Here is a 12,709-nt window from a genome sequence, read left to right as displayed (position 1 = left end):
GGGTCATTTTTGCCTTTCTTCAGCTCTCCCTGTCTCTGAAGTAGTGAGGAAGAGGATTTGCTGTCCCAGCTGCCCGCAGCTCTCCAAATAGCCCAGCCCTCTTTCTCACCCCAAAGCAAACACGCAGATTTGCATCACCCCACATCCTGGAGGCTGAAATCCTGCCCGGGGTGCATCCTGCACCTCATCCTTCTCGCCGGGGTCCCCAGCACGCTGTCCCCAGTGGTGGCATTGCCAGGGCCAGTAAAACTTCTCTTGCTCTTTAAGCAGAAGGGTATGGTGTGCCATGGGGGACGGGGGCCTCGTGGGGGAGATGATTACAAGTGCCGTGATGCGCAGATTTTTCCTTTTGGGGGAATATTTCCTGCCCTTTCCAGCAGGGAATTTTGGTGAAAAAGCCTTGCGTTTAGCCAAGAGCTTATTGCACTGGTTAGGACATCCGAGCTGGGTTGTCCTCTCACCAGGTTGTCTTCTATTGGCAGGTTTTCCGTGACGTTGCCTATAAAGCCAAGAACGGGGCTGACCTCGTGGCTGGCATCGACGAGTTTCTGGATCAGGTCACGGTCTTGCCGCCAGGAGAGTGGGATCCATCAATCCGAATCGAGCCCCCGAAAAACGTCCCTTCGCAGGTGGGTGCCACATCGGCGGGAGGCATGAGGGGGATGGGCAGGATGGCTGGGGATGCTGTTCAGGGGCCCAAATTCACAAGGTCCCACTCTGACACAGTCACAGAGCCAGACCAGAAGCAAAACAAGCCAGTGGTTACAAGTCCATAGCTTTATCTCACTTCCATTTTAACAGGAAAAAAGGAAGATGCCAGGAGCTCTTGATGACAGTGCTTCTCACAGCACGCTGGAGAAACACAGTGGCCCTGAACTGCAGCGGACGGGAAGGTGGGAGCTGTAATAGTTTGGGGTTTTTTTCTGTTTGCCTCTCAAATCTGAGCATGCACCTTCCCTTCTAGCAGGTCTTTGGGGTTAGCTGGTTCAGTGAAGGGGCTCCACATTGCCAGCTTGGTCCCCTGGGCTGGGCAGGGGGGAGATCTGGGCAGCTGGGCTCAGCCCCAACCATCACCGTTGCACGCAGGTTTTCTTGATTTGGGCTGAAGGAGAGTGCTTCTTTTTAGCCACGAAAGTTACTCTATGCTTGTGATTGCCCTTCTGCAGCAAAGCAAAGTCGACGTGTTCCTCCAAGAGAACAGACTCTCTTCTTTTTCCTTCCTGCAGGCTCTTTGGAGGTTTGACCCTGGACGTGAAGCGGAAAGCCCCGTGGTTCTGGAGCGACTTCCGGGATGGTCTGAGCCTGCAGTGCCTGGCGTCCTTCCTCTTCCTCTACTGTGCCTGCATGTCCCCTGTCATCACCTTTGGGGGACTGCTGGGGGAGGCGACCAATGGCCACATAGTGAGCACCTCTCTCTGTTGGGGGGGATGGGGGAGGGTAAAACTCAGGCCAAAGTCCCTGCTGCAGTGAACCGGCTTTGGTTTTTGTTTCTCCCTAACGATTTATTTACTCACGGCCGCCTCTCTTCCCCGGACAGAGTGCCATGGAGTCGCTGCTGGGCGCGTCCATGGCCGGCGTCGTGTATTGCCTCTTTGCCGGCCAACCTCTCACCATCCTCGGCAGCACCGGACCCGTCCTGGTGTTTGAGAAGATCCTCTACAAATTCTGCAAGTAAGGCAGGCTGCCGCAGCTGGGTGCTGCGAGAGCCTTCAGAAGGGGGCAGTGATGGAGAAAAGATGCTTTTCTTTTCTTTTTCTTAGGGGTAGTTGCTAGATTTTAGTGACAGTCCTTTTGTTGCGATGGCTTTGATGGGAGATAAACCACCCTTATTGCCATAAGGTTTATTATTAAGCCCCAGCTTGCTGGCAGCAGGTGACTGGGTGCAAACCCAGCTGGTTTCAGTGTTAGGGCGTCAGGGTGATGTGGGAGAACACCACCTGGCCCAAGAGGGACCTGACCTCAAGCAGCCTCCAAGGTGTTAACACGAGATCCGTGTTAAACAGTGGTAACTAAATAATTGGCCTCTCCTGCTGTGGGTCTACACCCTGCACCACAGCCCCGAGGCTCTCTGTAGTAGTACATGGAAACTGCATTTCCCATCCGCAGCCTTGACACGCTCCAAAATTGCTCCCCGTTTTCCCCAAAGGCAGGCATGGCTCAGGGCCTCTTGCTGGCCTTTCCAGCCTTTGTTTCATTCTGCTTTCCCAGGGAATACACGCTCTCCTATCTGTCTCTGCGGGCGTGCATTGGGCTGTGGACCGCCTTCTTGTGCATAGTGCTGGTGGCCACCGACGCCAGCTGTTTGGTGTGCTACGTCACCCGCTTCACGGAAGAAGCCTTTGCCTCCCTCATCTGCATCATCTTCATCTACGAGGCTCTGGAGAAGCTGAGTCACCTGCGAGACACCTACCCTGTGCACATGCACAGCAAGCTGGACTTCCTCACCAGCTACTAGTGGGTTTTTTTCCCCCTGAGAAAGCTGCTGCCCCTTGGCAGGAGCTCCGGGCTGCACCTCCATCACCTTTCCCTTACCCCTGTCTTGGCTTCTCTCCTCCCAGCTGTAAGTGTGAGGCACCGACCCATCCCAGCAACGAAACGCTGCGTTTCTGGGCGAGCAACAAGATCAACGTGTCTGGCATCGCCTGGGAAAACCTCACGGTGACCGTAAGTGCCCCGAGCCACTGCTTCCTCGCGCCGCGTCCATGGGGTCCAGGGGCATTTGCCTGGTGCAAAAGTCAGAGCCCTTCAGGGAATGATGGGCTTCAAACTGTGCTAGTGCTGCTCGGAAAAGTCCTTGCCTAAATGTAGCGTGTGGTTTTAAGCCGCTTGGTCCTGGGGAGGAGAGTCCACCTTGTCCAGTCTACCCCAACGTTGTGGGTAGCAAGTGTCCCCGTCAAGCCTGTTGCAGGACAGTATTTCTGACTGGGAGGAAGGTTAAGTAGTGGGTGGTTTGATTATTGTAGAAGTTGTAGGACTTAAGTTCATGCTTGAAAGGTAGTAGCTGGCCTCCTTAATGGGTTCCTAGTAACTCCAGGCCTTGCTTTCTCGTTCAGTGCTGTCTGTAGGTACGTGCATAAATTTGCTTGTCTGAGCAGCCTCTCAGGCTGTTGTTGCCGGAAGCAGAGCCCGGGCCTAGGGCAGCAGGCTCTTATGGTGGCCTTCATCCCCTCTTGGCCAGGTTCTGCAAGACCTCCCCTGGGGAGGGACGATCTGTCTCTTCTCCTCCTTTCCTACCATGGTTGTCTTTAGCCCTCCTTCCCTCTTCCCTCTCTCTCTATCCCCAAGAGTTTCCAGTGTTTCCTTCCCCTCTGGTGTCTTCTTTAGCCACGATTGCTCGAATGGCAGGCAGAGGATGTGCCAAGGATGCGTGGTATGGTGTCCCCTCACATCTCATTTCTCCGCTGTGTAGTTCAATGTGTCACTTGTTCAGCTGCTGCTGCTCATTAAATATAAATCTCTATTGGCAGGAGCAGTTACAGGGTCGTGGATCTTGGACCAAGATCCTCAAAACCCCCTAGCTATGCGAGGTTTCCCTGCCGCACGTGCACTGCCTTTGTGTCCTGACGCTCTGTTTCTCCAGGAATGTCGGTATTTGCGTGGGGAGTTTCAAGGACCTGCCTGTGGACGCGACGGCCCCTACACCCCTGACGTGTTCTTCTGGTGCTGCATCCTCTTCTTCGCCACCTTTGCCCTGTCAAGCTTCTTGAAGAAGTTTAAAACCAGCCGCTACTTTCCAACCAGAGTAAGTAGAAGATGGTGGCCAGTGTCCATCTCCACACTCATTTCCCAAAATGGCTTTCCTGGAGCACTAAGCAGTATTTGCCCTGCCTTGGTCAAGCTGGGAAACGTTGGCCTTGCAGGCCAAGCTCTCCAAGAGCTTGGATGTCCCGCACTCATTTCCATGAGTGCAAAATCATCGTAGCATTTCCCACATGCCTCGTGACCTGCCCCAGATTGAAGATTTTGGGGGGTTGATTTATTTTATTTTTATTTTTTTTTCTCCTCAGGTAGTAGGAAGTCAGGTTTCCCAAAGTTTTGGGGGTTGGGGTTGGGGGATTTTTTCCCTACCTTCTGTGCATTATGTGCTCGAGCGGAAAGTAGATTCGAATGAGGAGCTTCCTTTTGAGGACTAAAGGATGCCTCAGTGCCTTGTTGCCATTGTAGCTGTGAGTGTAGCTGTAGTGTCAGACATGTGTTTTCTTATTTTTAATATTATTATTATTATTTTTAGGTTTTGACTTAAACCAACCCTTGTCCGCCTAATTAAGCTTTTTTTATTGTCTGACCCCAGATCTCACAGGGACAAACACAGCAGCAGTATCTAAGCAAGGGATCAGGCTGCATGTGCTCAGAGGGGTGGTGGGATTTGGTTAAGCAGCCTTAATGTTGTGGATGTCTGCAACTCTTGCATCTCGCGTTACGGCCCTGTTTGCCATGCCCCTCTCACCTCTGGTTTCTCGCCCCAGGTACGGTCCACAGTGAGCGACTTTGCTGTTTTCCTCACCATCGTCATCATGGTGCTCCTTGACTTTGTGGTTGGGATCCCATCGCCGAAGCTCCAGGTCCCCCATGCGTTCAAGGTAACGGGATGTTTTGGCACGTGGGGGTGCCACAAGGTGATGCCGGGGCAGGGCAGGGCTGAGTCTGGAGGAGATGCTGGTGGTGTGACCATCTCCTCTTCCACCTCCAAGTGCCTTGCTTCCTCCTGGAAACGAGAAGATGGCCCCAAAACTAGATACCTACAGGGGAAGTATCTAGAGGTGCTTGCAAAGAGGAGACTGGCACTGCTGAAGCCCCCGGGAGAGGGGGACATGAAGCCAGGGCTGGGAGGTGCTCTGACACAGGGAGGGAGGGGAAAATGAAAGCCAGTGGAGTGCCTGGGCTGGGAGACGATGCTGATGCGTGGGCTTTGTTGCAGCCTACCAGAGACGACCGTGGGTGGTTCATCAACCCCATAGGACCCAACCCTTGGTGGACGGTGTTGGCTGCGCTCATCCCAGCTCTGCTCTGCACCATCTTGATATTTATGGACCAGCAGATCAGTGCCGTTATTGTGAACAGGAAGGAGCACAAGCTGAAGGTAAGGGCCTGTGAGGGATGACCCCAGCCCCTTCTGGGCTGCAGGTCTGGGGAGAAGCTCTTATTCCCGATGCTTTCTGAAGGCATTGGTTTGGGACAAGGTCAGGCTGCGTGGCAGGATGCTCTCCTGGATTAACGATGATGCAGGGAGCAAGTGACAGGGCAGTTCAGATGAGCAACCTTTTGGAGGAGCAAATTAATCTTGGAGCAATAGAGAAGTGCGTTTTTGTTTTAAAATGGCAGCAGCAGCAGGTGCGGGGAATGAATTGTTTTGATGCGCTGCCAGGGATAACTCAGAGTCACACCTTCCTCGCAAGTGGTAGAATTTTCTTTATGAGTGGAAAAAAGGTTTTGGTGGTTTTGGGTTGTGGGTTGTTGTTTTTTGGAGAAGTATTTATCGCACAAGCTCTGCATATCCATTGTTTCTGAACTCCTGCCAGATTTTCATGCCACGTGCTTGTGCAAAGCCTGCATACACGCTTGCTTGTTTCCATTTCTTGTTTTGAATTCTGAAGAAGTTGACTTGTGCTCGAGCAGGGTTTGAGTCTGACTTGCGACGTTATCCTTGCTCTTGTGCTATGGGATGCTCTGTTTCTTGTTTTCCTGCCTGCAGAAAGGATGCGGGTACCACCTGGACCTTTTTGTGGTGGCCGTGATGCTCGGGGTGTGCTCTGTGATGGGGCTGCCCTGGTTTGTGGCTGCGACCGTCCTGTCCATCACCCACGTGAATAGCCTCAAAGTAGAGTCTGACTGCTCAGCTCCAGGAGAACAACCCAAGTTTCTGGGGATACGAGAGCAGAGAGTCACTGGCTTGCTGATCTTTGTGCTCATGGGCTGCTCCGTCTTCTTCACTTCTGTGTTAAAGGTGAGAGGAAAATGCAAACCACCCAACAACCGCGAGCTTGTTGGAGGTTACAGCAAAACAGTCCCCTCTCTGCAGGCCTGAGTAGTTAGTTGTGGAGCGGAGGAGGAGGAGGTGATCCCAACCCTTGGGGCTTGACCCACGGTGGGAACCAGCCTCGGTTAGGCTTTGCAGCCCTTCAGGCCCCCGTTTGGTGTGCTCGAGGCGAGCAAGCAACGCAACTGCTTGAATTTTTGGGTGTCTTTCAGGCCCGCCCATGTTTATGGGTTACAGTTGAGCATATTCAGACCAGCACATCTGCTGTCTTTCAAACAGGCAGCCCTTTACTGGCTGCAATTTGCTCCCCAAATGCCCGGGAGCAGCCATTCCCAGGAGCTAAACACACTGAGGTCATCCCCGTGGGCTTCCTTGAACGTTCCTCCCACAAAGTAATCTTGTCTCTAGGCTAAAAGGAGGCCTGTGGCCTTTGCCTGTTGCCCCAAGAATAGGCAGAAGTGTTTCTTCTACCGCCAGAGAATGCGGCATAGGGTAGCACGGGTGAAATCGCCTGTTTTCCTCCAACCTTTCTGGAAAATAGGATTATTCTGAGGAGAGGTAACTCCCAAGTTCAGCCTAAAGCAGAGCCTTAGCTCACTCGTGCGCACAAAATGGCAAAAAAATGGTTAAAATCTGACCCATCTCTAAGCCTGAATGGAAGCTGGAAAGCTTCAAGCAATTTTAGGCAGTGCCTGTGGAAGAGGGTGGTAATACTGAAAATGCAATACAGAAAAAGAAACGATTGCATTCTTACTTTTTTTTTTCTTTCCCCCCCCCAGTTTATACCAATGCCTGTGCTTTATGGCGTCTTTCTCTACATGGGTGTGTCGTCACTCAGAGGAATTCAGGTACGGACTCTTTTACAGCGTGCAGCATGTTGGCTCCCTGGTATTTTGTCTCTGTAGCAGCAGGGAAAAAAGCAGTGGCATGGGAAAAACTTCTCGCAGAGCAAGCAATGAAACTCTTTTGTGTAAAAAAGAGATTGGTGGAGGTACAGGAGGTATATGGGGCTGGGAGGACCAGGCAAGTTCAGCGCTCTCTGTTGCAGGGTTTAGGTCAGGTCAGTGTTTGGTTACGTGAAAAGCGGGGGAATTTGGTGCAAAGGGAAGGCAGTTTCTACCACTGGTGGAAATCCTCGCGGGGGGATTCAGTGGGCCGAGAAATGCTAATAATGGAATGGCATGGAATAGTTGCCGTTTGGTGGGCAGCTCTCAGGGCCAAGCCGGTTTATAGATGGAGCGAAGGGAAAATGGGTGCTGCTCCCAGGAGGAATGCGGTGGGATCCAGGATTTCTGACGGCAAGCGAGATGCTGCAAAGTGCCTCCACGTCTCGAGAGGGCCAGAAACTTGCCGCAGTCCCAAGGTGGCAACCTTTCCCTTTTATTTCGCAGTTCTTTGATCGCTTGAAGCTGTTTTGGATGCCGGCGAAACACCAGCCGGATTTCATCTACCTGCGGCACGTGCCCTTGCGAAAGGTGCATTTCTTCACGGCGATCCAGCTGACCTGCCTCGTCCTGCTCTGGACCATCAAGGTGTCCCGTGCCGCCATCATCTTTCCCATGATGGTAAGAGCTGCCACCGCTCAGCAGCGGGGTGTTTGCAGCGTTGGAGTGAGAGGTGGCATCGTCTCTGAGCTCACCGCATCTTCCCTCTTATTCATGAAGGTTTTGGCTCTCGTCTTTGTCCGGAAAGCGATGGATTTCTGCTTCTCAAAGCGAGAGCTCAGCTTTCTGGATGACCTTATGCCAGAAAGGAAGAAGAAGTTGGACGATGCCAGAAATGAAGCCGGAGAAGAAGAAGAGGTAAGGCTTGCTGTGTCCTCGGGGCTGGACATCTCCGTGTGGCTGTGAGATTGCCTGTTTCTCTTACAGCTTGTCTGGAAATGTTGGGGGAAGATCAGCACTCAATCGAAATAGATCCCAATAGCCTGTAACTTTTGTAACCTTTGTTTCCTCAAGTAGCAGTGAGCTGAACGCTTGAATACAGGTGTAATTTTTAAAACGAGTCGTTTTTCACAAAGGTCATTATCATTATGATGATTATTATTAGATGCTGCTGCTGCTGCTGCTGCTGGCAAGACTTGCTCATAATCGTGTTTTGAACACACAGTCCCCCTGCCCCGAAATCTTTGGAGTGAACGGTTTCTTCCCTGCTGCACTAATACCTATAGCTGCCAAGGGGCAGAAGCGGAGGGCAGACTGCTAAGTTTGTGCTGGGCATTCAGCTTATCTCCACTTTGATCAAAGACAGAGAACGTGATTTGTCCCTTTTTTACATCAGGAGTCCAGGAGGGTGATGGAAGCTGCTGCTGCTGCAAGTTCAGTTCAGCTGAACGTGGGGAAGACCAGTGATGTGGATATCCCAAAGCAAAGCAGTGACAGGTAAAGCTCCACCAAGCGCCAGGACCCCCGGCAAGATTAGCTTGAAGGTGTTTGGCAGAGTTTTCTCCACTTGCCTCTTTGTGGGGCATCCCACAGAAACCAGCAGGCAGCTTGGTGGGAAAACCAAATTTGGGGGCAGGGCTGCAGGAAGTGATTGCAGGGCTCTGACCGCAAGCAGAGTGGCTGCAGCACTCGTGTTTGACCCTCAAACCTTGCCTCATCAGTGCCTTTACGGTAGCTGGAGATCCTCATACTTAACACATGAGGAGTTGCAGGCGTGATCTGTACCAGCAGTGGCTTAGGAACCTGGACCGGGGCTAAGCCCCAGCAAGAGCCTTTGCACAGAGCTGTTGCTCTGCAGCTCCCGGGCTTGCCTCCCAAAACTCCTCATCCAGCAAAATCCCCCACACTTATGCGGAGCTTTGATTCTCGGGGCTCCGCTGTTCCTCTTGCTGATGCTAATGCTCTTGGTGGCATCAGTTCCCATAATCACGGATTGCTGTGTAAAATATTTATTGCAGGACTGATCCTTCTGAGATTGTTATCCTGGATGAAATGTCACAAATGACCGTATGGAAGGCTCTCACTTTGAAGACAGAAACCCTTTGAATCCAGGGAGGAAAAAGGTAAAGGATTGCACGTGAACGTGACCGTGCTACTCTGCAAGCGACGGCGCACGCCTACGCTTTTCCCACGCTTTGGCCGGCAAGGCTGAGCAAACGGCCTGTCCCTGGGAACAGGCATTGTGGACCGTGGCATGTAAACCAGCTCCTCTCTGCTGGGGTGGTCCCCCAAACAGGGCTGAATCAGCAGCAGCTGGCAGGTCTTCCACTGATGATGCTCTCCCTCTTTTTCTCTTCCCTTCGCCTTTCCCCACTCCCGCTTTTCACGTTTAGGAATCTTGACTTTGAAGGAGAGGAGTGAGAGCGTGACTCGGGGATGTGCCAACGCAGACAGAGGGAGAAAGCGCTTTGTTTCAGTTGGAGGATTCCCATTAAAGCCATGCAGATGTTTTCAGTTATCCTTGGTGTGCTTCAGGCATTCAGTATCTCTAGACCAGCAAGCTGAGGTGAAGGTCACAGTCAAGGGGAGTTTGGTGGTGTTAAGTCTGTGTGCGTACGTGCGTGTGGGGGTGTGGGTTTGTAGTGGTAGAGGGACTGCTACTGCTTTATCATTCAGTGCTCTTCTTTTAATACCTAATTCCTCCTCTTTTTTTTTCCCCTCTTTTTTCCAAATGTAAACTGGGAATGTCCAAAATAATTTTCTGTTATAGTTGATGCATTCTCCACTTTCTTCTTGATCATGACCGGGTTTTTGGTCTGGTTTGGGGTCCTGGCTTTAATTCACTCTTATGTCTCTTACTGGTACGAGAGGGATGCCCTCTGCAGCAGGGCAGCATAGAGAGCGTCCGAGCAGTTGGCCTAAGGTGAAAGAAAACATTTGCTCCCTGTGCTCCAGTTTTACCTCTCTTGGTTGGTTTGGTTTTGGGTTTGTTTTTTTTGCTTTGGCTCTGCCATCAGCCTGGGAGCTGCAAAATGCAGAACTGCCACCTTCTTGTCCCTTGGCTGTAAACTGCATCTAAGGGAGCACTTCAGGTATTTGATTTTGAATACACTGTATGGTCACAGGAGTGGCCAGATGAGACCTGGGGCTCTGTGTCCCTGGGCTGCTCCCTCTGTTGTTCCTCCACTTTCCTTCTGTATTGGATCTGGCTGAGTTGGAGTTCCTTTACCCCACAGCAGCCCTCGTAGTGCTGTGCTCTGTACTGGTAGCTAGAAAGCTATTGATAACACAGCAGTGTTTTGGCCATGGCTGAGCGGTGCTGGCACAGCATCAAGGCTGTCTCTCTAACATTCCCCCGTCTCCAGTAGGCTGGGGGTGGGCAAGATCTTGGGAGGCGACGTAGCCAGGAAGAAGAGGCATCTAGGTAGCAAGTAAATCTTAGGTCCCTTCAGATGCTGGGGACCCTGCGTTCATGCAGCATTGGGCAGACCCCAGATGGATTTTCCCTTGGCACGCTTTACGGTGGAGAAGCGGAGAAGTTCCTCCTTTTGGTCATTCACGGTATTATGCAACTTTTCTTAGAAGAAAACACCTCTGTGCGTAAAGGATGTTCACACGCGGACTTCTCGCTGCACTTTAGGTAACGGCAGGGCCGCGCAGGTGGCGTAATCGCTGGTACCAAGCAGGAGCTGCCTGGAGGCTCCTCTGTTACAGTCAACCAGCTCCGTTTATCCTGCGGCCAAGGGACATGTGTAGGGACGCAGCCTGAAGGCCACGCTGCACGTACAGCGCAGCACAGACCTGCACCCGCTCAGGGTAACTGTTAGGTGGATCCCTAACTCCTGGAGGTACAGTGATCTCCCAGTCAGGATCTCTGCACCAGGCTGTGAAACTGCACGGTAACTCGGGAACCGGAGAAGGTCCAGATCTGGAGGGGATGGTTAACCACAGGGCCTCACGTTGAACCTCCTCTAAGCTCGTCCTGTGCTTACAGGGTTCTCGAGCTTCTCGGGCATCTCCCAGACTGGCCGGTTACTGCCAGCTCCCTCGTTCCTACGTTCCCCTCCCTGCCTGCCTGCCCCACTTTGGCCCCTGCAGCAGCACTCAGCTGAGCACCCTCCGTTGCTCCTGGGGAAAGAGCGTCCTCCTTGCTCTCCGTGGCGTTCCCCCAGCACATGGTGCTGTAGCAAGGACAAGGCAGTCAGATACAGACACAGCCTGTTGAACAGAGCGTCCTGCACGCAGTGCTTCCGATAGAGCAGCTCAGGAGCAAGGAGGTGAGCTGGGTGTGCTGCCTCTCACAAAGAGCATTCTACATCGGCGACCTTCCCCGTTGGACCCTCTGCAGCCTCTCTTTTTCCCGGTGTTGTAAGTGTTAGGTTGTGTGGTTAAAGGTTCATCTCCACAAACGCAGAGGAGGACAAAGGAGCAATGGCAGGCAGGGGAACCCCAGTGACCTAGGCAGAGGCAAGGGAGCACCCTGCTGTGGCTTTTGCCAGGGCTGTCACAGGAGAGGGCTCGACCACATTGCCTGGGTATGAGGCTCACCAGACAAGTATTGACTCTCCCTTGCTCACTTCACAGACTGACGGGGGGAATGCGCTTCTGTGGCCATGCCCTGCCTCTGAAGCCCGGCCGTAGACAAAAAACCGGCTCAAACTGTGAAGGTTACCAGGCAACACGTGACTGGGTGCACGTGTGCGGCAAGGTCTGTGCGTGTGAATGTCTGAAACTGAGTTCTGAGCTGTCAAGCAGAAGCCTGCTTCTTGCTACACGCAGCCAGCGTGGGCTGGTTGTAAATTTGGGTAACACCTGGAATAATCAAAAGTGGCGTGTCCCGAATCCTACAGTTAGTAAAGAGCTAGGAGAGAGAAGCCTTAATTTGGAGGCTGATCAGGCATTGTACTGCTCACATAGACAGATTAGGAAAACTGGGGGCGTGGGGTTCCAGAAAGAAGAGGTGGTGTCAAAAAGAAGGGTTCCCAGAAAGAAGAAGGGATCTTGAAGAGAAGCAAGGGACCCAGGAAGGAAAAGGTGAAGATCCTGGCTGGAGGAAATATCCTGGAAGTGGCGGAAGATCTTGGAGACCAGAGAGCCGCGTGGAGACAAGTGCCAGGGGATGCCCAGGGACCTTGACCAGCACCCTGTGAAACTGGTAAGGGCAAGCAGCTGCACAGCAGGAACCAAGGTGACGTTCTGCCTGACCTTCCCGGACCTGCAGTAGCTGGGATAGGGGAGTTGGATCAAGCAACTGCAGGATTCAGTAGGAATGCATTTCACGAAGGTAAAGAGGACACAGCAGTGGCTTGGAAATGCTGGTTGGTTTAATGGTAAAACTGGAATTATTCTGTGAACTGTGCATTCCTTTTAATATGGACTTAATTTAAAATAGCTGCTTTGAAGTTGTTCTGACTTCACCTTAATCGACACCTGCAATCTTCATCATTTTATCTCCTCCAACAGCCAAACCATACCCTGCCCCTCCCCACCCCCTGCAAAAAAAAACCCAAAACCAACCCAGGAAAAGAAAGACTTCAAGGGCAAGCTAGGCAGCAAAGTTGTGCGAGATTGGTCAAACTGCTCAAAGTTTGCCGAGAGATTGGAGCTTGCAATTCAGATGTACGTCGCTCAGCGTGGGGAGAGTAGTACGCACCTTTCACTGGAGTCAGAGGGAAAAACGGGGAGAAGGGAGCTGCAGCGTAAAGAGTAAAGGACCTGACATTCTTAGGAAAACTCTCCTTTTTCTTTCCTTTTCCTTGCTCCTTCGCTTCCAGATCTCCGTGGTCGCAGTTTGTGCTGCCTCACCTCCAGCACAGCGTGCAGAATGAAACGACGGTCACAGAATTCG

General features: G+C 52.2%; 1 protein-coding gene across 1 annotated transcript in view; it reads left to right on the top strand.

The window, feature by feature from the left end:
* The first annotated feature begins 3,586 nt into the window (after positions 1-3,586).
* LOC126036964 (electroneutral sodium bicarbonate exchanger 1-like) overlaps positions 3,587-12,709 on the top strand; it is a 268,764-nt gene continuing 259,641 nt past the window's right edge. Inside the window, exons 1-4 of the mRNA XM_049797191.1 lie at positions 3,587-3,742; positions 4,467-4,580; positions 4,919-5,080; positions 5,693-5,944. Of these exons, the coding sequence (XP_049653148.1) occupies positions 4,515-4,580; positions 4,919-5,080; positions 5,693-5,944 (480 nt within the window). The 5' untranslated portion in view covers positions 3,587-3,742; positions 4,467-4,514. The remainder of the gene's footprint in view (positions 3,743-4,466; positions 4,581-4,918; positions 5,081-5,692; positions 5,945-12,709) is intronic.

This window comes from Accipiter gentilis, unplaced genomic scaffold (genome assembly GCF_929443795.1).
Source record: "Accipiter gentilis unplaced genomic scaffold, bAccGen1.1, whole genome shotgun sequence".
Lineage (NCBI taxonomy): Eukaryota > Metazoa > Chordata > Aves > Accipitriformes > Accipitridae > Astur > Astur gentilis.
Note: the sequence above shows the minus strand (reverse complement) of the source record. Positions and strands in the feature narration are given on the sequence as shown.